Source organism: Aquila chrysaetos, chromosome 6 (genome assembly GCF_900496995.4).
Source record: "Aquila chrysaetos chrysaetos chromosome 6, bAquChr1.4, whole genome shotgun sequence".
Taxonomy (NCBI): Eukaryota; Metazoa; Chordata; class Aves; order Accipitriformes; family Accipitridae; genus Aquila; species Aquila chrysaetos.
The window spans coordinates 26,242,444-26,266,730 of NC_044009.1; the positions used below are offsets into that span (position 1 = coordinate 26,242,444).

Consider the following 24,287-nt stretch of genomic DNA (forward strand, 5'->3'; position numbering starts at 1 on the left):
ATTCAGGTGATGGAGGTAAGAATTAGGGTTTGCCTGCTGCCATGACAGCATGAGTAAACGGAAAGCAACATTTTGCTTCTCTGTGTGTCTTGTGTAGTAGGGGTGAGCTTATTTCTGATTACTCTTAGAAGTTCAGACATGGAAAGTTCCTAGGAAAATCTCCCATAGAAAGGGGAAGTGATAATTATTTCAGTCTTACAAACAACAGGGTTTAACAATGCAGAGCCCTCAGGTTTCATGCAGTGATAGCTGTTGGGTTTTGTTTGGGTTTTTTTTAATGGGTTTGGCTGTGTTTGAAGGGTGCAGTTTCAAAGCAATGTGGAGGAGGAACAGTTGGGATGCAAATTAATTAGTATCTTATTATGAGGTCAGATAAGGTAAGGCATTTTCTGAACACAAGCTGCTATGGCTGCATATTATTTAGTAGAAGTGAGAGGATTGAGTCTTTATCCAGTTACATCAAAACAAATCAGGAATAAATACACAAAAATCAATAAGGAGTATCAGTTTAAATACGCAATTAATTTGGCTCAAAAACAGTCTGGATAGTTTTTATAACAAACTATTCTAACAGCCTAAAGAAAATTGCAATTTACCTCTTTAAAACATAGTCCTTTGAAAAAACTGCATTATTAAGTAAATCAAAGATAGGAATACAATATGAAAGATCAGTGAGAATGACTAAAGTAGGATTCTACTGTTGTAATTGATACTTGGACATCCTTAAGACTGGGGGTGTGCTCATGAAGATATATGCTACATAATCAAAGATTTAATGTGGTGAATTGTCCCTGATACACATATAAGCAACACTTGCACATAAATCCTCCTAGGCCATTTAAAAAGTATGTAAATAAAGACTCAGCAGACTCCTACAAGGTCTATGTACAATCCTTCTACATCAAAGAAACAGAATTTTCCAAATCAGTATTTATTGTTGACAAAATTAATATACTTTCATATACAATCAGAATTAATACACTCTCTTACATGATTCATGGTTTACTATTTTCATATTCATTTAATAGAAAGCTGATGTACAAGCCAACATCTCTGACCACAATACCAAGATACAGATAAATAGTAAATCCCAAACTTGTTCTGATTCGTGAAATAGGCAATAAGGTATTTTTGAGATGAAGGGTAGTTTGTCATAATGTTCATCTATTGCTATAATGTTGATACTGTTTCAGGTGTAGTACCTCTTGCTCTTCCTAGTGTTTCCACAGCCTTCTTCCTAGGTTTAGTGTTATGCCTGCTCTGCACTAATATGAGGGCAATAATGAAAGACACACATATATCCTCTTGTGTGGTGGTAAGCCCAGAGACCAACTGGTTTTTTGAGTAGTCTACTGCTGAAAAAAATAAGGAAAGACTTATAATGGGTGACAGGACTGCATGTAATTTTAGCTTACACTAGAAAAGAGGAATTACAAAACAGTATGACTCTGAAATAATGATTGCAGAGTGCATTTTCTGAAGTACACTGCTTTCACAGAATCCTTTTAGGATACAGCATTCAAGTTGTTAATAATTTATTTAAATGCTTCTTAAAATGTAATAAAACCTGTGATGTTGTTTAGAAAGTTATAAATTAACAAGTACTGCTTAAACAAATGTACCATACATAGAATACATGAATTGTAATCAGTCATTTTCCTTTTAATTATTCTTAGGGAGTTGCGTAGCTTGGTCATTGAGATGGTCTTGTCTACAGATATGTCGGGTCATTTTCAACAAATTAAAACGATGCGACATACTCTACAGCAGACAGAGGGGTAGGTGATTTTCCATTTTGTTCATTATCTATAGTCTTTCAATGAGACAATGTACAAGAAAAGAATTTAAATAGTTGCTTTTGTTTTGAGATAATTGGAGCATGTCCTTGAATTAACAGGGTAGACAAAGCCAAAGCCATGTCTTTGATTCTACATGCAGCAGACATAAGCCATCCAGCAAAATCCTGGGAACTGCACTACCGGTGGACCATGGCCCTGATGGAAGAATTTTTTCGACAGGTGCCATTTTAAAATCTTTTAGTAAATGTAGTTCAAGAAGCAATGGTTACACAATTAAATCTTTTCATAAGTCTACCAGCAAAGATGCTGTTGGTTGTGATTGACAAGCATAGTCAGTAGTATATATTCCCTACTCTTCATACATACCACTGACATTAATTCAACTTTTATGTGCGTGAATAAGATGAAATTGTTATAGCTCTATATCTATTTCAGCTGATACCAGGATTCTGAGTGTTGTAGTGTTTTTTTTCTTTCAATTATAATATAACTTGTCAAGCTGTTTTCATTCTGTAGACAGAGATTTATATATGCTTTGAGTTAAAAAGAAGCACTGGCAGGGTAGGATGAGGGACTTGAAAATAGGAAGAATTCATGTTCAGCAAAGGCGGCAAAAAGTTGTTTCCATTTCACATTTCAGAAAGACCTCCTATTTCTTTTCCTTGCCAGTACTTGCCATGGATATGTGTCGTGGTTTCAGCCCAGCCGGTAACAAAGGACCACGCAGCCGCTCGCTCACTCCTCCCGCCCCCTCCGGTGGGATAGGGGGGAGACGGAGGAGAGAAAAGAAAAAAAAAAACTGGAACCCTGAGGGTTGGGATAAGGGCAGTTTACTGGGACAACGCAAAAAAGTTACAACAACAACGACGGTACTAATGAAAGAGTATACAGAAAAGAGTGATGCACAGTGCAACTGCTCACCACCCGGGACCCGACGCTCCGCCACTTCCCCCACCGAAAGTCGAGAGCAGGAGAACCCTCCCCCCGGCCCACTCCCCATGTATATACTGAGCATGATGTCACATGGTATGGAATAGCTCCTTGGCTAGTTCAGGTCAGCTGCCCCGGCTATGCCCCCCCACCTCCCAGGTTCCTGTAAAAATTAACTCTATCCCAGCTGAACCCAGGACATTATCCACCCCTTATTCTATACCATTTACATCATGCCCAGATCCTACATTTTCCAATCAACCGCTACCACTTTCCTTGTCTTATATATAGATATATATGTATATGGACACCCCCCCCCCCCACACACACACACATACAAATAGTATTCCCTTAGTCAATGGGTTATCCCTCCAATGTGTCCATCAATTTTATTTAGTCCATGACTTTGAGGCTCCATCTGTTGTAACACTTCTTCAGGATAAGAGAGATGGTGTGAGGTGTTGGGTTGTTGTATGCTGTCTCTGGAACTTCTGGCTGGTACATTTGATGCAACCCACACCCTTGGTCTGCAGGTCGAAGATGTTGATCTTGAGGAAATTGCTGGGCGCCAGTTCAAGTTCTATCACTGTTGTTCTTGGCTCAGTTTCAAAGTCCATTCTTCAGTCATTTGGGTAATTCTTACAGTAATACCCTTGATATGGCATATAGACACTATAGATACAATGACATACATTGGCAGGTTATTTAGCAGTTAAATATCATACAGCCTAGTTCACTGGCTATTCTCTCCCAAAATCAAATCTCCCTGAGGTACACATCGAACTTCCCCATCCTTCTGCATCACCCACCAGGTGTACCCAGGTCCCTGAGCAAAAACCACCCCTTGGATGGGTTTGTCTCTGCGTGAGGGAGGACTAACCCAGACTGTCTTTCCTAACATACTCCTCATGTGCACTACAGGAACTTTATCCCCTTCTACAGTATGTGGAAGTCTTGGTTGGGCGGGGCCCGCCCGATTGGTGGATCCTCTAGTATTAACTAACCAGGTGGCTTTTGTTAAATGTGTATCCCAATGTTTGAAAGTTCCACCCCCCATTGCTCTCAATGTAGTTTTCAGCAGTCCATTGTATCGTTCGATTTTTCCGGAGGCTGGTGCGTGATAAGGGATGTGATATACCCACTCAATGCCATGTTCTTTGGCCCAGGTGTCTATGAGGTTGTTTCGGAAGTGAGTCCCGTTGTCTGACTCGATTCTTTCTGGGGTACCGTGTTGCCATAAGACTTTCTCTTCAAGGCCCAGGATAGTGTTCTGGGCAGTGGCGTGGGACACAGGATATGTTTCCAGCCATCCAGTGGTTGCTTCCACCATTGTAAGCACATGACACTTGCCTTGGCGGGTTCGTGGGAGTGTGATATAGTCAATCTGCCAGGCCTCCCACTGTTTATATTTCAGCCATCGCCCTCCATACGACAGGGGTTTCAGTCGCTTGGCTTGCTTAATTGCAGCACATGTTTCACATTCATGGATAACCTGTGCGATAGTGTCCATGGTTAAGTCCACCCCTCGATCGCGAGCCCATCTATATGTTGCATCTCTTCCCTGATGGCCCGAGGTATCATGGGCCCACTGAGCCATAAATAGCTCACCCCTACGTTGCCAGTCCAGGTCCACCTGAGACACTTCAATCTTGGCGGCCTGATCTGCCTGCTGGTTGTTTTGATGTTCTTCAGTGGCCCGACTCTTGGGTACATGAGCATCTACGTGGCGTACTTTTACCACTAGCTTCTCTATCCGAACAGCAATATCTTGCCACAGTGCGGCAGCCCAGATGAGTTTACCTCTGCGCTGCCAATTGCTCTTCTTCCATTGCTGTAGCCACCCCCATAGGGCATTTGCCACCATCCATGAGTCGGTATAGAGATAGAGCACTGGCCACTTTTCTCTTTCAGCAATGTCTAACGCTAGCTGGATGGCTTTCACCTCTGCAAACTGACTCGATTCACCTTCTCCTTCAGCAGTTTCTGCGACTAGTCGTGTAGGACTCCATACAGCAGCCTTCCACCTCCGATGTTTTCCCACAATGCGACAGGACCCATCAGTGAACAGAGCATATTGCCTCTCATTTTCTGGCAGTTTATTATACAGCGGGGCCTCTTCAGCCCGTGTCACCTCCTCCTCTGGCGACATTCCAAAATTTTTGCCTTCTGGCCAGTCCATGATCACTTCCACAATTCCTGGGCGACTGGGGTTTCCTATGCGAGCCCGTTGTGTGATCAGTGCGGCCCACTTACTCCACGTGGCATCAGTTGCATGATGTGTAGAGGAGACCTTCCCTTTGAACATCCAGCCCAGCACTGGCAGTCGGGGTGCTAAGAGGAGCTGTGTTTCAGTACCAACTACTTCTGAGGCGGCTCGAACTCCTTCATATGCTGCCAATATCTCTTTTTCAGTTGGAGTATAGCGAGCCTCGGATCCTCTGTATCCCCGACTCCAAAACCCCAGGGGTCGACCTCGGGTCTCCCCAGGTGCTTTCTGCCAGAGGCTCCAGGTAGGGCCATTCTCCCCAGCTGCAGTGTAGAGCACATTTATAACATCTTGTCCTGCCCGGACTGGCCCAAGAGCTACTGCATGAACAATCTCCCGCTTAATTTGTTCAAAAGCTTGTCGTTGCTCAGGCCCCCATTTAAAATCATTCTTCTTCTGGGTAACTTGGTAGAGAGGACTTACAATTTGACTGTAATTTGGAATATGCATTCTCCAAAAGCCCACAACACCTAAGAAAGCTTGTGTTTCCTTTTTATTAGTTGGTGGGGACATAGCTGCTATTTTGTTGATCACATCCATAGGGATCTGACGACGCCCGTCTTGCCATTTTACTCCTAAGAACTGGATCTCCTGTGCAGGTCCCTTGACCTTACTTTCTTTTATGGCAAAACCAGCCATCAAAAGGATTTGGATTATTTTCTTCCCTGAGGGTGCTGCATAATATCAAGCAGTGTTTGGTAGATACTGGCCAGGGCCCAGCACAGTGCAGCGAGTTGTACGTCTTTGGAATAGCCACAGCATTTTTCTTTCAAATATTCTACCACTTCATGAGGGTTCTGTAGTTGTTCAGGAGTGAACTTCCAAGCCACTGGGGGTGAGAAGTTCTCTAGATACCTGCCCATATCCTCCCACATGCCGTGCCACCCATGAATATCCAGCTTTGGGGCAGATCTCTGGGTGGTACTCTTAAAGAGCCTTTTTGTAGCCCTAAACAAGACCTGAAACATATTCAGGAGGCATAGCACTAACAGCACAGTGGCTTGTGCATCCCAAGGATATTCAAAGTTCTCAAAAGCTGTTGTAGTTAGTCGGAAGGAGAAAAGGGAGGCGAACGGATGGGGGGAAGTATCCCCCCCTAACTCCCCCATGGATTGGCTGTAATTACCAATAAAATCCGATAGAAGGTGCCCAAAGTATGGGAATGATATCACTGCCTCATACAGATACCAGCTTAACCTCATGACCAGTGATGTAATCATTTCACAAGTCGACATTGCCCAGTACAGCAAAATGATAATCCCAATCACTCTCCCAGAGGTGAGAAACGTAACTACAGGCAATACATAGAGCATATAAGGACCTACAAAACGCCACCATGTAAACAAATTAATCAACATTGTGACTAACATCTATTTATCTAATATAAGGAATGCGTATGACAAATTTGTTTCAACACGCTCTGGCCAGATCTGTCGTTATCTCAACCCTTCTTGCCCCACGTTGGGCGCCAAAAAGGACTGTCGTGGTTTCAGCCCAGCCGGTAACAAAGGACCACGCAGCCGCTCACTCACTCCTCCCGCCCCCTCCGGTGGGATAGGGGGGAGACGGAGGAGAGAAAAGAAAAAAAAAACTGGAACCCTGAGGGTTGGGATAAGGGCAGTTTACTGGGACAACGCAAAAAAGTTACAACAACAACGACGGTACTAATGAAAGAGTATACAGAAAAGAGTGATGCACAGTGCAACTGCTCACCACCCGGGACCCGACGCTCCGCCACTTCCCCCACCGAAAGTCGAGAGCAGGAGAGCCCTCCCCCCGGCCCACTCCCCATGTATATACTGAGCATGATGTCACATGGTATGGAATAGCTCCTTGGCTAGTTCAGGTCAGCTGCCCCGGCTATGCCCCCCCACCTCCCAGGTTCCTGTAAAAATTAACTCTATCCCAGCTGAACCCAGGACAATATGCCACATAGATCTCAAGGTTTTGCTTTCATAACAGCCTGATCCAAAGCCAGAGTTTAGATGGTATCATCCTGTTAATGCTGTGGCCATATATCCTAAAACAAAAATGAAGACACGCCTTTGTGAAAGTCTTTTCATTTCTGTGAGATACTGAATGCAAAGAGCAAGCCCAGTAGGTGATGGTGTCACTGCTGCCATTTTTTTACTCACCTCAGCAGATGAAAAAAAACATTTCTCCAAAGGGGTAATACTCTCCCTGTAATGAATATTTGTGACCGTGCACATTTTTAACATAACCATTACTGATGTACAATTGATAATCAAAATCCCGTTTAGGTATTACACAGTTTCTATAGTTATACACACGTTTTAAAAATGGTTAATACAGATAATGGAACAGTGTGTGTCTTGCTCAGCTTGATTGTCATTATTTTGCTATATGCTGACATTTTCAAATCAGATGGATCACACTGGAAAAAGGAGTCAGAGAATAAAAAAGTCAGTATGTTAAACCTTGAGATTGTTAGGCCCATCTGCCCTAGAAGGTTCTTGCTCAGTTCTTAGAGGTTCTTTATATGAATTCTCAGTAGGGAGCATCAGGAGATCCTTGACTCTGGGCTTTGCACTGGGGAGACAGATTGGAGAGCTGGTGCCTTAATCTAAATAATGAATGGGCTGAGTTTTGTGGAAATACTGAGTAGAGTCATGAGTTTGTGTCTGCTTCTGTAAATGGAAATGGTGAAGATTTTTAATTTGAGAGGCGAAAGGAGGAGCAGATTACCTCAGATATATATTACTTGACAAGGTCAGAAATGACCAACTGTAAGAACATTTTAGACACAGAGAGACAGGCTAGACAGAGCCCATGGGACAGTGAGGCAGTGTGTCCAGTCAAGTGCATGTAGCATTAGCAATAAACAGTACCACACTGGTTGTTGAGTGCATAGGATGAGCTAAGGTTTTAGTTATTCCTTTATCTTTCTGTTAGAAGAAGTAACTGGATCCCAAATAAGCTGCTCAAAGACTTGAGAAGGCATTTAACAATAGAATCAAATCACCATGTATGTATGTATGTCTGCAACTCAGCAGCATAAAATGTCAAAGTCTTTCAGGCTGTAGAGGAGTGTGCAAGGAACTGCATCCCTCTTTATACATACTACTAAGAACAGCATGTGTGGAGTAGTTCCAGCACATTTAAAGTGTGATTAAGTAACTGTACATATATAAATGCACTGAGCAGTGCAGACACAGTAGGTCTCCTGCTTCGTAGATGCACTGACTTGGTTGTGCATCCTCTGGTCTGTTGATCTGAAAGTGTGTGGTAGAAACCTGTGGGATTTCTAAATCTGTGTCAGCCAAGATGAAGTAGTCCAAATATATACAAACCCCACTAATTTCTCCTCTTCTTTTCTTTAAAGATAGTAATTCAACTACTTCTTCTGCCTTACAGGAAAAAGCAGCAGAGTCTGAAACTGCCGATGTAAACCCAATGCTTTAACAGGCAGCTTTCAAAGTAGTGAGCACCAGCAAAAAATGAACATTCACCTAGACAAAAAACTTTGTTAACTGCAGCTAACGGTTAAAATATGTGCCAGTGTTAACTTCAGGGAAAAAGCCAAACAACGCTTTAAGTTTAAAAGCAACAACTACAGAAAGTGTGTTATAATGCCAAGGAAAATCTGAGCTACTTGTTTAAAATAGAAATACACCCACCCATCTCAAAACCTTAAAAATAAAGAAATACATAGTTCAAGTCACTCAAAGAAGTATCACAGCTCCTATAGCATTCTGCTCTCAGTCTGAATAGATCCAAAAGCACAAAAAGAGAATTTGTCTAGTGAGTTCAGCATCTGGACAAAGAATTTTTTGTTTTACTGTTTTGATCTTTATTTTGATTTTAAATCTCATGAAATTTTAATGATCAATTCAAATACCAGTGCTGTGTCCATTATTACAATTTACAATAGACTTAGACTTATATGACATTTAAGTATTAATTATGTATTGTATTAATTGCAAAGTAATTCATAGTTGGGGTAAAGAGCTACCTGAAAACAAAAAAAAATTCAAACTGATTCTTTGCTACTGTGGAATTTTCTCTTTTTTAAAAACTAGTTAAGGGAAGATTAAAAAATTAATATTGCTTTAGAAATCCTGTATTCAACAATGGCTGAAATTGTTAGAACTACCCCAGTTTATATTATATCACAATCTGGCTCCTGCATTTACATGGAGGTGCCACTACCACTGCTCCTAGTAGTAAGTATTCATGTGTTCTTCTAGCCAAATTATGAACACTTGGGTGTAAAATTTAAAGGCCATAGTGATAAAACTCTCCACTTCCATATGAAACACAATCTGCGAGCTACATCTGTTCCTGTGGCTGAAGTGGTTTTATTGGTATTATAGTTCTAAACTTTTCTCAAATCTAATTCAGTGATACATGATAAAAAGACTAAGGAAGTTTGATACTGCCTCCTTAATCCATCAGCTGGTATGCTCATGTGCTGCTCCCCACTGAATGATCATGAAACAGCACTCCCCGTGAGAAAGAGTCATTTTACTTGAAAGGCTAAGTTTTCCTGTATCTATAATGTCAGTGCTTCTGGGGGCCAGGTTTGTCCAGCAACACAAATTATAACTTCCTTTGAAAGACGTCTCTTCAGGGTTTTTTGCACCACTAGACTTTCTTTTTGCAAGCCATTTGGCCTACCATGCTGAAAATGAAGATAACACCCCCCTGTCTGATAAGACTGTTACGACAAAAAAACTCTTTTAATGTGTTAGGTGTTGAAATATTTTCAGAACTAGGTTGTACAAATCATCACAGGGGGCCTACAAGAAAGCCAGAGAGGGACTTTTTACAAGGGTGTGTAGTGAAAGGGCAAGGGGTAATGGCTTTAAACTGAAAGGGGGTAGATTTAGATCAGATGTAAGGGAGCAGTTCTTTACTGTGAGGGTGGTGAGGCACTGGAACAGGTTGCCCAGAGAGGTTGTGGATGCCCCATGCCTGGAAGTGTTCAAGGCCAGGTTGGATGGGGCTTTGAGCAACCTGCTCTAGTGGAAGGTGTCCCTGCCCACGGCAGGGGCAGTTGGAACTAGATGGTCTTTAAGGTCCCTTCCAACCCAAACCATTCTATGATTCTATGACCTTTGTAGTGAAATTGAGCTTGTGCTTTTTTATGGCTTCGGCAGCAGAGAGACATGCCTGCTAGTTAGAATCCATTGAAGAAATTTTATATGTTGGATAAAACAATGTAATAGAAGGAAACACTTAGCATTTGGCATACTATTACAAACATGTCTAAATATCTCCAATCCCATTATATCTGGGATTAGCAAGACTAAACTGTGAATGTTGAAGCACTTCATATATGTTAAACCTCATCGGCAGATGCCTTGCTTTTGAGGAGAACTTGCTTGCAACAAGTTCCTTTATATAAAAATTGTCAAATGTAAGTTAGAATTTTGACTTTTACTTTTCTTGAAAATGTAAAGATAAATAAAGAGGTTTTTTTTTTCCCGTGGCTTGTTTTTATTTAGGAATATAAGTGAACAAAATAATCTGTTGAATAAATACTAAGAATATTCAGATTCCTTTGTCTCTCTGTCTCTCTATCAAATATGTGCTTTTAATATTAAACATTGTTATTTGCAGGGAGACAAGGAGGCTGCTTTAGGTCTTCAATTTTCCCCACTCTGTGACCGCAAGTCTACTTTGGTAGCTCAGTCCCAAATAGGTAATGACAAGTTGTGTTTTTCTTTTTCTTTTGCTTGTATATGTAGGAGCATGTAAAATCATGTGGACATTTTTTATACTAATTTTGAATTCTAAATGTTCCAAATGCCATCATATAGAAGGTATTTCTTTGCACCTATCTGTTCACCAATCTCGTATGCTCTTACAGCAGAAATGTGCTAGTCTCAAAAGAACATGAAGTAATTTCAGCATATGTCATGCCAAGGAGGGAGGGGTAGGAGAGGGATTAACCAAAGCACTGGACATGAGCCCAGCTTCTAGTGGACACACTTTAGAGTTCGGTAGATCATGTCCTCCAACAGATTGACTCTTGCTCAAGATCTCACAGGTCTGTCTTTACTAGAATCTGAAAGCCTGGTACTGTTTTGTAGATGCATCTCAACTTAAAGCTGATTCATACATCAGAGCTCTGGACTGCCGTTAAGACTGTCACTGTGGCAGGGTCAAACTACTCAGGGTCAAGCCTCCTTAGGTTGACAAGGACCACTGCATTCTGTTCCTGTCAATCCTAATTGCATTTTGGTCAACAGCGGCCAAAATTCAGCTTCCCATTTTCAGAAATGCGTGTCTTGGCTGTCTCTATCACCGTTTCCATCAGCAATAATAAGGAAATCAAAATCGGTAAAGATCACTGGGGCTAGTTACAAGGGCACACCCTAGAAGCATACTGAGTAAAGCAGCATGTCCTACCAACAGCTGTACCTTTTATGTGAGTGAACACAGTACTTAAGGAGAGATTCTTTAGGTGACAGTGTCTTATCCTTGAATTGAAGCATGTCATCATGTCTGATCTTGTCACTCAAAATGTTCTTTATTCCATTTCACTGGGACTTGAAAGGCAACACGCTTGAGCGTCATACCTACTGCAGGAGGGAAGCTGGATCCTGTGCTGAAGCACTGTTGCTCACCTTTGTGCTGTGTTGCATGGTTAGAGTATGAATACATCTGGAAATCCATTGCTAGCTCATGTTTTAGCATTTTTTTTTTCTGTTAAGTGCTCAGCAGAGAATAATGCTTCATTCTCTCACTGTGTCATTCCATACCTTGATGAGCACTTTAAAATGTAAAAGACATTGTTCAGAGCTGACATCTCAGAACTGTGGGATGAACGCTGTCTCCTAAGGATATTACTTGTTCTCTTCACTGATTTGACAGAACACTCCTACACATTGTGAAATAACACTTTACCTCCACTGAATAATAAACAGTAGTTTGAAATATTAACTCCTTGGCAAGAAGCTCCGAATGGTAAAAGAGATGGTATGACTTCTAGCCCCCTGGCTCAACGGTAGCTTCCCTTCTATTCAATAATTAATATTCATTTGAAATGGTAGGTGTGTTCTGCGGTGCATAAAATTTACAAGAAAAAGGAATGAAAAGCTATAATTAACTAATATCTAGTATCTACACAGCTTCAGGTGTTTTTGTTTTTAGTTGTGCCTTTTTTCTTCAAGATTACACTAGTGGTATCTAGTATATTAAATCAGGACTACAGTCAGAAAATCACCCTGATATCAAGTATTTATTTTTAGATTTGAGAGCTGTGGAAATGTAAAATCTGGTTTTCTCTCTTTTTCTTCTTTAGGTTTCATTGATTTCATAGTAGAACCAACATTTTCTCTTCTTACGGACTCAATGGAGAAAATTGTTATGCCTCTTATAGAGGAAGCGTCAAAATCTGAAAGTCCTTCATTTGGGACACCCAGGTATGAATACACTGCTTAGTTACTGAACTAACATAAACTAACATGATAATGTCATTCTCAGAATTATTGCAATTATTTTAACGGTTGGAAAAGTAACATAAATAGCTGTACAGTATTGCCACCATGTGGTGCTATGTTGTATTTGCAATATGCTATTACTCCATTGACTGGGGATGATCGTGCATATAAAAAGGCAAAACCACAATAACGAGCAGAATACACAAGTATAAAATATAAAGTTGATTTTCTACAGCTTATCTAATAACAATTTTTTCCTTTGACTATAATGTTTGCAATAGATTGTTGAAGTTCCTAGTTCTCTTATCTTGAACCATTTTCAGTATAATTTTAATTGGCAGTACCAAAAGTCATTCCTTCCTTCCTGAGAGACAATTGGAAGTGGAGGTGGTGAAGGTGGTTTCAGGTTTTTTTCTGTTTTTTATTATGCTGTAGGTCACTTTCCTTCTTCACCTTTCCATGTTAGTATTCTATGATATATATACACCTGAGACAAAACTGATTCCACTTATATTCCACTTGAGAGAACTAAATACAGTATAAGTGAGATGCAGGGGCGGGGTTTGCCCACCAAGCTCTTGATTTTTGCATCATGATAGAAGTTGTCTATAAAACAAACTAGCTATGGCAGACAATGTTATCTGAGTCACTCCATGCTGAAAGCATCGTTCAATAATCGGATGCTGCTTTTACAAATATTGCCTCTGTTACCACATTTTTTTCTTTTTAAAGCTGTAATTTGAACTTTCACTGAGGCTACTAATATGATAGCTCTGCAGGGCAGTTTTTCATTTGCTGTACGTTAGTTAGATTTTAATAGCAAAATGGTGAACCTAGGTCTTTTCTGATTGTGAGTTTACATGTATTTTGGTTACTAGAAGTAAGTGGAAGTTACTACAAGTAGGTATTTATGACAGTGTTCTTAGTGTTTTGGGGAACAGTGTTAAACTAAGGCATTATTGATAACAAATTTGTTTACCTACTCACTTCTTCAAAAATGAGTGATTAGCAGCTACACATGATTAGTAGCTCCATGCTTAATTTTCGGTTGATGTTCATGACTGAGTGGTAGGTGAACAAAGGCTTATGATCCAGCAATGCTTCCTCATACGGGATGGAAGATAAAGGGATTTTTTTCTTAGTATGGAATCAAGACCTACACTTATGAAGAGAGTGGAGAGCCTATAGCATGATACAGGAACGTCTGAGCCAGCAGAGTTGCACAAACACTACTGGGTGGACACCATGAGTATGTGGTGTGACATTCACTGTGGTGCCTGGAAGACATTAGAATTATAGCCTATTCTTTCCATTCTATCCCGTTCAACATGTCTGGAGCACACAGAAATTACAGTTAACTCTTCTTGTGCAGTTCTCCCTGATACGTTCACTGTAACCATATTTTCTGATTGATGGAAAATCATTTGTATGCATATTAACATCTGTCTTTGGTACCGATGAGATAAACTATATAGCATAATTGAGTAAACAAAATCTGGTATGACATGATTACCCGTACAAGGCCAGAAATAGGTCTGACTTTTTAATCCTAAGAAAAAAAGAGAGTTCGTTCTTTTTTTCCCCACCTTTACATGTATCTGCATATTCACATACAAAGAGTGTTTGACTTCTACCTTACCTTACATGTGAGGTAGCAGCAGTAGCTCTTAGGTGGATTTTAAAGCCACTGTACTAAATCCTGCTTTGACTACACTTGCAGGCATGTACCTTGAAGAGAATTCTCAGCTGGAGCTAAGCTTACTTATCTGTCATATACTTTCGTGTCCTGCTTTTTTTGAATGGGTCAACAAATAACAATCAGATATCTCCCCTGTGAGTCCCGAAGATACCATTCACTGTTCAAAAACAGAGCTGAGAAGCTGCTCCAAAATGGCTACATAAACATGCTTTCAAGAAACAACTTATAAGTAATGTATTTTCAGCTGTCACATTTTTTTCAAGAATTCCCTGGAAAAAGGTCAGTAAGAATCAGTCCCAGGTTGCAGCTTCATGAATTGAAGAACTGTCTTGTGTCTTAGGCACTCTTTGGTGAAAACTACTATTTTGAGTTAGTGATTGCATGTAGGTCCTAAGGAATTTGATTCAAATTAACTGTTTGTGTATTATTAAAATTGCCTGACTGTGTTCATAATTTAGGTTTTTTTCCCTTCTGCAGCCAAAATAGTTTGGGAGCAGTAAGCAATGCTGAAGCACAAAGAAGACCCAGTTTTAAAAGTACAAGTGATGGAGGGACTCACACAGAAAATTCTCTGGCTACTGTAGACCTAATGAGCTTTAAGGACAACTTGATGAAGATCATTCAAGCAAACAAAGAAAGATGGAAAGAATTAGCAGTAGAAGGTATGATACACTAAGGTGGAATGTTTTTATAGGTTACTCCCTAAGATCTCCCCTACTTTTGTTTGTTAATTTCCTTCAACGTATAAAAATAAGTGGTTGTCTTGTATTCATATATTTTATGTCTTAGTGTTAGTTTAGATGGTCCTATTTTGCTCTCCCAGGAGGTATGAAGAGATGTAGGAGGTCAGGGGATGAGAGGAAATCTTATAGCCTGTACAATAAGGCTCTGTGCTGCTCAGCTTATCTTTAGAGGTCTGGTTTAGAAATGTGCCTTCTTGCACATTTAATCGTAAATGATACTGACATCTGCTTTAAATGCCAGAATCAACAATTCAAAGTAGTATGTGCTGCCACGTTTCTTAAGAAACGTAAAAGTTGTACTTTGCTATTAGAAATGCTATTTGCTCCCCACTGTATGGAACAAAATTCAGTATTGCAGGCTTCTTGGGACTATGCTGTAGGCAATTATTTAAATGACCCAGTGGATCTAAAGATTTGGGCAATCACAGCATTTATTAGACCCAAACAAGGAAAAAAGTGACTCTTCATTTGCTGGTTGATAATTAATAAAGTCAAACCTGCATCAAGCATCTTAGTTGATAAGCCATACCTGAAAATTGTCTGGAGTTACAGTTATCCAAGTGAAATGATTTGTGATAATTGTAGGACACAATTATAACCTTGATCCAGGTTAAGTGAATGCCATTTGGGAATATTTTGTCCAGCCTGTGTTGTTTCTGAGTAAGCACCTGGAATATTTCAGTTTAGCGTTTCACTGCTAGGATTGGTCTTGCTGTACATGACCTGACACTGACTGCAGGGAGTGGTATCTTGGAACCCAGTGCCAGCCTTGTCTTTCATCCTGTCATCCAAAGCAGCATCTTTTTTCTCAAAGAGGTGTCAGACAAGACAGAAAAACACTGCTGAGCAGTGCTAAATTCTACTTTAGTGCTAAATTGCAAATGAATATTCTCATTAGGAGAATATTAAGTAAGAACAAGCTTCCATACATATTGTGACAATGACTTGAGAGTTGGGTGGAAGGGGTAGATGAGGAGGACATTCAACTAATACTATCTCTTCTTCATGAGCAACTTCATAGATTGCCTCTTTTAGTATTGTTCAACTAGTACTGACTGGTCAAAAGGACAAAGCTGCTAATTTGTGATGATCAGTAGTAATAGCAGACCATCAGGGTGCCCAAGACCACTTAGCTATAGCCTGCAGAAATCAAGCAGCCCTGGGCTATCTACATGCAAGGTCCTTCAACATGGAAGAATGGAGAACTTGCTATTTGGAAGTTTGCCATTTCCAGTTACGTGTAACTAACCAGGTTGATTTTGGTACATCAGCTTTTTGGTATATTGTTTTGAAGGTGTACAGTGCTATCAAAGAGATAATTTCCTCTTCATTTCTAGTGCTTTGTAGAGCTCTGTAAATTACCGACACATTTAGCCCAGTTTTACTGGGCTGTTGACAGCCATTGAAAACACAAAGCTTCTCACAGCGAGAGATTTAAGAATTCTTCTGGGTAAATGATTGTTTCTCTATACAGTCAATATTAATGTGACGCTCAGCAAGATCCAGGAAACTCTGGGCATGCTTTCTACTGTGAAAAACAGAGCTGTTAATTTTCAGGATTCCATGGACTTTGTTGAGATTGTGGTTGTCCATATTCTAGGATGCCCTTCTTTTCTTTCCATCAGCTTGACTAATGAAGTATGTCTAAGTATTTCCTGAACAGAATTATGGAATAACAGTAGAACATACATTAGAAAAACTGATGGGTAAGTGGAAATAGCTGATGTTGAGGCCAGAGCTTGATGAAAAATATCAGCTCTGTGTGATTGGTTAAATCTGTTTTGCAAAACCTCTGTGAGAGCAAGGAAGAGATTTATAGAAAACTACACCCATAAAGAGACTACTCGTAGCAACATCTGCAGTTGACTGGAGCATGGCATGGAGACCTTCAGGGTGCCTGATTAGAATCTAGAGGAACCTTTTGAATACTGCAAATACTTTTGAGTGCAGATTTATATTTTGTTAGTATGTCTTTTCATAAAAGCTGGGAGGTGGGTTATATAGGTTTTGTGGAAGTTAAGATATTTTCCATTCATTTGGAATGGAATGTGCAGGCACTTACTCCATATGTGGGCAATAAGGGCTGCTGGAAAAGAGGTTTTCACTAAGTGAATGTAGCCCTCTATAGAGCACTATCTGAGGTAGCACATAAGTTCCTTGTCACATAATGGGAGAGGGAATCTTCTCCAACTGGTCCAGAGCAGCAGTATATCTGCTCTGAAGCTGCACCCTGCAAAGGCTGAAAATCCTCAATCAGACTGTGCAAAATTAACATCTAGTAAAGAATTAAAAATATTGAAAGACATCCCCTTTCCACTTGAAATTCCTTTCAGATTGCACTCAAGTTTGACTAAGCTTGTAAGTGAATAACCTGAGACCTTGAACCTCAGATAATTTGTTCCATCCTGTGTGGATCTCATGTTACCTTCTCTGACTCTATTGCTTGATGAAAAGTCTTCAGGTTGCTCTGGGCATATGGATGAATTTGTGTTTTATTGATATGTTAGTAGGAGCATGTACTGAGGGAAGAAATATCAGGAGTAGATCGCTGCCAGGTGAAAGGAGTGTTGTTATTGCTATCATTGTTCCCAGCTAGATAATTTATGACAAGCAGCAAAGAGCTGAGTGCACTGTGGAGGTCACGTGTACGAGGATAGCGTGCCATGGTAGTAAGCAGGCTGTGACTGTTAGTGTCTATCTCCAAACACACTTCCTGAGCGGACTATGACAAACAGTACTTGTGCTATTAAAAGAACCATCTGCATTCTTGTCGGTGGGCTCCACAAACACTAGACATTGTTCCCTGATTAGTTCACAGGCTCAGGAGAAGTTGTCTCTATAAAATGTAGTAATACAGGTGCACAAGTAATATAGAAAGGAAATTAGCAACAATCCATATGATTTCCTGAGGATGACTTGAACTCGTTCCAGCTTCTCACCTTTTCAGGATAAGGCTACTCATGCGGCCCTGGTTGGGAGGCAGTTCAGCTGGAGCAAGGGCTCTCTCAGCCAGGGCTGAAGAAGATGATCTGACTCCTGTGCCCAGACAGTCCAGAGCAGAAGACCAAGACACACTGACGGTGTTAGAGACAGGGCAGCTTTCCTGGAGATGCCGGTGCTACCCCTCCCTGAAAAGATAGTTGCTGTTGAGACTTGATTCAGAGCCAGCAGCTTGTGTTGCAAGGAACAGTGTGCTTTATTTTGGAAAAGCCTGTGTTAGTAAGGAAAGCGTTTATCTACCTAGGCAGCTGTTTGAGAGCTTCCTTAACAGAAGGCTCACTAAATAAGATGGCTCCATTTTGCTAAAAAGGCCATGTCTTGTATAATTGATGCAGAGGAGCTCAGTGCTCTATAGCCTAAGGGTCCTCAACCTTTCACCACTGGAGAATTAGAGGAATGTTTCTCAGGCCTTTCAGGGAATGCTGTTAACAGGGAATTACCATAATGATCAAACATCTGGGATTCTAATTTGAAAGCCTTGATGTTTAATTAATATTCCAAACCCCTAATCACCAGATAATCTGTCTTTGTTCAACTCAACACAGTGATAAAGATTCCATCCTGTGCTTTTTTTCAACAGATAGCATTGATGGCTGCTGCTCTTTGCAATTGTGGTAGTTGTAGCAAATAGACAGGAAAGATGCTCAGATGAGTCTGAGAGGCTCTTTCATTAGAGAAAACGCTTGCTAAATGGATTTTAGGGTCTTGAAGTTATCGACCTGCTGAGAAGGCTGTAAGAAACACATAACTTGCTGGGAAAGATTCAAATATCATGTAAGATCCTTCATGATGCAGTTCTTAGAACACAGAGAAATTGTAACACAATGATTTAGTATTTTAAGAATAAAATGTTTTTTCCTTATGCCTACAATGTTTATTCCTTCATGCTTATTTTGTTCCATAAAAATGTTCTAAAGATTTACTAATCAAGTTGGTCAGTGGTTGGCAAGCTCAGGTACTCCTAACAGAGTAAAAGGGTATGGACTAGTAATCATGCTTACCATCTGTTCAGTAGACATCACTGTAAATAAAGATACAGGGATAAGTAAGTATCATTATCTTCACTTTACAGTTGAGCAAAAAGAGGCACAGACAGCTTAGGACACTCACGTCAGGTCATATAACATGAGGGAATGCAGCATACAGACCGAGGGTCCAGCTGCCAGTCAAATGGGCCCATCACTAATTAGCCCATGCTAATGTTGTTCATCTTCAGGATAATACAACAGCAGAGTTACTTATTTTATGCTTATATAACTCTTCTGAAGAATTAACTGTTACAGGACCTGACCAAGGGTTGCATTATTTGTATGTAAAGTGATCAGTGACAAACCTTGTCCTCAACACCTTTTGGCAGTGGACTGTGCTGCACAGCTCGAAGGTGTATGTCCCTGATGAGTGACCGCATCAGGACGGGATGAAAAATATGTGAGGCTGAATGAGGCTCTCACACTGTCCTGTGCTTAATTTTGATAGTAAAAATATTAAAAAATGACAACTATTGCATCTTTGGAGTAGAGATCAGCTGGTTTTTTTTTCTTCCGTGGGCAGCAACTTTGAATAACAAATCTCTCTTCTGAAAGACTTCTGCATGGTACCTGCAGGCCCCCCTCGGGCACTTTCAGTCCTGCATACTTCCAGTCACAATAACCACAGGGTTCGGTTCCATTTTGTCTGAAAGATTTTCTCTGCAGACTCACTAATAAGAAGAGAGTAACAGCTGCTGAAATGTGAAAATCTGAGAGTGATGATCTGATAGCATGTTAATGTGATTTAGCAGCCGCTAGGAAGGGCGGGCAGTGGGAGGACGTGTGTGACAGTCACAGAAACCGACTGACAGTTTGGCACATGAAATCTACCCTAATGGACTGTTGTAATCTGTTGGAGAAAAATAAATTCAGGGGGCTAAAGGAGTCCCATCTAGGACCAATGACAGTGATTTTAATTGCAGTGCTAAAACAGTTAGGTCATAACTGATTTTTGAGCTAATCCAGAAAAGTGTTAAGAACAGTGGGAAAAGGAGAATTTTTCACCATGATCTGAGGAAGTACAATGAATGGGTTGAGCTAAGAGTAGCAAGAAACATTTTGTATTGGCAGTACCTGGTAAATCACAGACTAAAGAATGATAACTGAACCTGATAATGGAACCTGTTATACATCCCCCTGTGGCATACACCAGAGAGCTGGCCCACCTCTGCATATGACAAACTACATGATTTAAAACACCTTTTCCCCCTAGTAGGCTCAAAGCAGCATGTCCTTCCCTTCCCCTGTCCCGAAAGTCCCAGCATTCAAGCCCCTGTGCTTGCAGCTAAACAGCAAAAGAGGTAAAAGGCGGAGGTAGCCACCCTAGGAAACTATAAACTCACAAATTATTTTTAACCAAATCTTTTAGTAAAAAGTTTTGATAGCTAATTAAGCTGTTGCTACGTTTTCTATATGATGTAATGCTGTGACATCAAGTGCTGCTGGATTACATGGTTTGCAGTGGTTTTATATACTCCTATATCTGTGATGAAATTTGTGTGAGGAGTTGAAAGTGGAAGGAATCAGTGTCTAAATAACTCTATGGGTTACTGCAATGTGTTCTTGGGTTTGAAAATGGCAGGTTGGTTGGGAAAAAATCACGGTTGTTTTGGGAACTCTTGGACATTTCTAAACTTACTTGGGAGTCCCAGAGGCACCAGCATCAGGCCTCTCATTTTCTGCAAAGTTTTGATGCTTATTGCTGGGCTTTTCCTCTTCTCTTTAAAATAGCTGATGTGAGAAGACGTCTTTTAGAAAGGTGCAGTTCCCTCCCAGGCTGTCCCAGTCTCGGTCTTTTGTCACTGCTTTCTGGAATTTTGTTTTCCAGTAAAAAAGGCGGCAGACAAGCCTGGAAATCAAAGTCTGTGGTAATATACACAGAGAGTCCATAACATCCAGCAGCATTCTTCATTACAGATTCCTCAAATAACTTAGTTCTTTATGAAGATGAACAGCTTTCCTCTTTAATTCAGTAGTTTGCTAATTCTTAATACTTCAATGTCATTATGTCTTTCTGTAAGGGTAAATTATTGTAGCTTATTTTTAACACAGCCAATGAAAATAGCAATGTGATTCAGCAGGCATTTGCTTCACTGGGGTTTAGCACTGTGGCAGTCGCTGCCATTAGCTGATTCGAGATGTTCTGCTTACACATGGCTTTTGTGTTTCCCCTCTCCACTCCTGTTAAGTCGGTACATGCTCAAGTGGTGCAGTTGCTGGAGAAAGAAGGGTATCTTATAAGCCCTATACTGTACAGATGGTGTAGTTGAATGCTCTGGTTTTTATTACAGAAAGGCCAGGAAAAGAAAGTCGGTGGACATACTCAGAACAGAAGGTACCAAAATGTAGAAAAGCTTCCTCACAACTTAGTAGACCACGTCCTGAAAATGTTGCTGCATACACAGGCGGTAATGTAGCTGAGCTGGTGGAAATCAGTGTTGCAGTTGATAACGCAGACTCACCGGAGCTTCTGCAGCAGCAGAGCAGCGATACTTTGGAGACCACAGAGTCCTACAGCATGGTGCTAGAGATTGAGCCATGTGACAGTTTCAGTGTTTCATGGACAGTTTAGTCCTTTGTTGGGCTGACAGGAATTCAGTGCTCCCATTCACTCCAGCAAACAATAAAACCAAAAAGAAAGTACTCGCTTCAGTTTTCAGAGACTTATTAAGCCAAAAAGAAAGGTGACTTAATGAAAGAAGAGTGGTATCTGATGAAAAGGGGAGAGGAAAGAAGTCACCTTCACTAGTTAACACATTTTCTGTAGATGCAAAATTACCAAGTACCAGAATTTTTCAACTATTCTGAAATTTGGCTATTGCCTTACAACTCCTGCCAGTTTTCCAAACAAAACGATGCATTACAATTATTTTGCCAACAAGCCAGCCTAAACCCAAGGGAAGAAAGACACTACTTCTACCATGTTGATGTATCAAATGCCATTGTTGCTTCTGATGAAGGCCAGTGATTTAAGGCAGGAGTTCAGAAACGGCACAGAAGTACAGAAGAGATGGGTAAGATTGAGTCACCCCTAACAGACCAGTTAGGAGAAGCCATTTGTTTTAGTGATGAACTCACACAAATTTTGCTGAATAACACATGGGTTCTTGTAAAGGAAACAATACCAAACAGTTGAAAATATGTAAACAGGCCTGGCTCCAGGCACTTTTACCAAGTTAAAAAAGAGAGAGCAAAACCAGTAGCAACAATAACACATACCCTGAGTTCACTGCACCGCACAACACGCTTCTGTCTGCCTTTTTCTGAATGGATATGATAATCCTTAAGCTGTTCAGTGCCTAACTGACACCCCCCCCCCAAAAAAAAAAAACCCCAAACAACTGAAGATCAAAGTTTTCTAGAGGGTCAAAAATGTTGTTTAATCTTATTAATTTTATTCATCTATTTACTCTTACTAAATATTGTCAGTGTTGCAAATGCCAAGTTACGTTGTTCATTTAACATACCCCATTTCCACCTCTGGCTGACCATGGCAATGTGTGCCCATAGGGGAGGAGGAACGTGCTCTTCCCAGCAGCCCAGTGCAGAATGAGGGGCAGCAGCCTTGCCCCCTGCTCTCAGAGAGCCCTGGCAGTTCATGGCAGAGGCTCTGCCACAGTATTTGTTACAATTCTTACTGTCCAGCACTGGGGATCAAACGTCACGCCAGCTCTGTTTTTCTTACTCTAGTGGTATTAACTTAGCAGTGCCTTACTTGAATTTTAGTTATTCGGTCACTGTCCCAGCCTCAGTCACTTTTAAAGACTGCTAAATATTTCTGTTTCATTGGAGTGACAGGACAGCAGAAATGATAAAAAATGCCAATTATGATATACATATTAAAGATCCTATATAATATAGAGTACAATTATTAGCGGTTACGGAAAGCAGAAATCTGTATTTTTTCCAGCACGTGTAGCATATTCCACAAGTGGCTGACGTGCCGTAAGAATCCAGTATTTTTCATCTTTTTGGCAGTGGATTTCACAGAGATTGAAGCCGAGTGGAACAAAGCAAGTCAGAACATAGACTCAGATATCCAGCAGATGAGAGACTTAATACCAAGCAAAAGGATTGGGGGTCTTAATGAAAGTTGTCATATCATCATAGAGGATTTTGTACTTGAGGCTTCTCAGTCTTAGTCACAACTGCCAACCACTCCTCCTACTTGCCCTGAACAAACTCCTCCCAAGTGAACAAGATACTTTTCTTCAAGCTTTTTTAACTGAGAGTGACTTTGAAATTTTATCACCATGGAGTGGTAATCACAGATATGATTATCAGCATAAAAAAGACTAATGTTTAGCAATAATTTTAACTCCACAGATTTTAAAATTCCACACTGTTTTTCATACTTAGAAAAGATAGTATTTTTCTCACATATTCTTTTCTACTGAATTTTGGAATAAGTAGTATCGCACCAGTTTAAATGCAATAGGTATGACATTTAACTAGTATGTTATCAGGTGTAACTTGGTGCAGAGATACTCCAGTTCAAAGCTACATCCATCAGATGTGCATAGAACTGAGTTAGAGTTTGGCTGTGTTTTAGATATCCTTAAACAGACATGCTTGAGATCATCTCAAGGGCAGTCATAGAACTAAGAGACCAGCATGATAGAAGTTAAGAACAGGCCATCAGCATTGTTCTGATTAAACTGTTAAACGTCATTTGCCAGTTTACGTTTGTTGGGGAGTGAAGGAAAGCAATTTTAAGTTTAGATATTCAGCTTTATAAACTAAAAAATAATAGTGGGTTTTGCCTATATGAATATTCTGAGACTTTTAATATGAGACTAAAGTAGTCAGCCACCCAGTTAAACCAAGACAAATCTGAATTCTGGTTAGAATTGTCCTAAAACACCATTCTGTGAGAAACATGCTGTACATTCTTACCAGCTTTCAGGTTAAAAAAGCCACCTTTTATAGTGTGAGCTGAGTCAATATTACAGTTTTACATGTGATTATAGTTCAGCTTTGCTTTCTTCAACTTACTGATGCATCTGAACCGCATCTGAAATACTTTATCCTGTAATTTCCTTGGCTTTTTTATAAAGTTAAGGGAAAATGCTTGTAGCTCTGCCATATGGAGGCAAATATGGCACTTAAATCCGTTTCTTGGGACAAAAGCCTTAGGTAGGTAGATTATACCATGAGTGACAGATGCTTTAATTAACATATCTGGATTGAACATCAGATTTGCTTCAAGTTGCATATACATATCTCTTAATGTCTTTAGCCCAATCACTTCTTTGTAAGAGCTGCATTGAAGTCTGTAGAAAAAGACTACCTGTCCAAGTTTCAGAAGATGTGGAGTCCAAAACAAGCAGGTCTCTAAAGTTTGCAAAAAAAAGGGCTTCACGATTTAGAAATTGCTCAAATTTGAAAGTTCTTGATTTTTTTTAAAAAGTAT

The 24,287-nt window shown here is 40.3% G+C and overlaps 1 protein-coding gene across 8 annotated transcripts in view; it reads left to right on the top strand.

Moving 5' to 3' along the window:
- The window catches only part of PDE1A (phosphodiesterase 1A), a 237,434-nt gene that overhangs the window by 200,096 nt on the left and 13,051 nt on the right, over nucleotides 1–24,287 (top strand). For all 8 annotated transcript variants that reach the window (XM_030017548.2, XM_030017549.2, XM_030017546.2 and 5 more), the window contains 5 exons: nucleotides 1,677–1,778; nucleotides 1,898–2,018; nucleotides 10,579–10,660; nucleotides 12,266–12,386; nucleotides 14,581–14,765. In XM_030017548.2, the coding sequence (XP_029873408.1) occupies nucleotides 1,677–1,778; nucleotides 1,898–2,018; nucleotides 10,579–10,660; nucleotides 12,266–12,386; nucleotides 14,581–14,765 (611 nt within the window). The remainder of the gene's footprint in view (nucleotides 1–1,676; nucleotides 1,779–1,897; nucleotides 2,019–10,578; nucleotides 10,661–12,265; nucleotides 12,387–14,580; nucleotides 14,766–24,287) is intronic.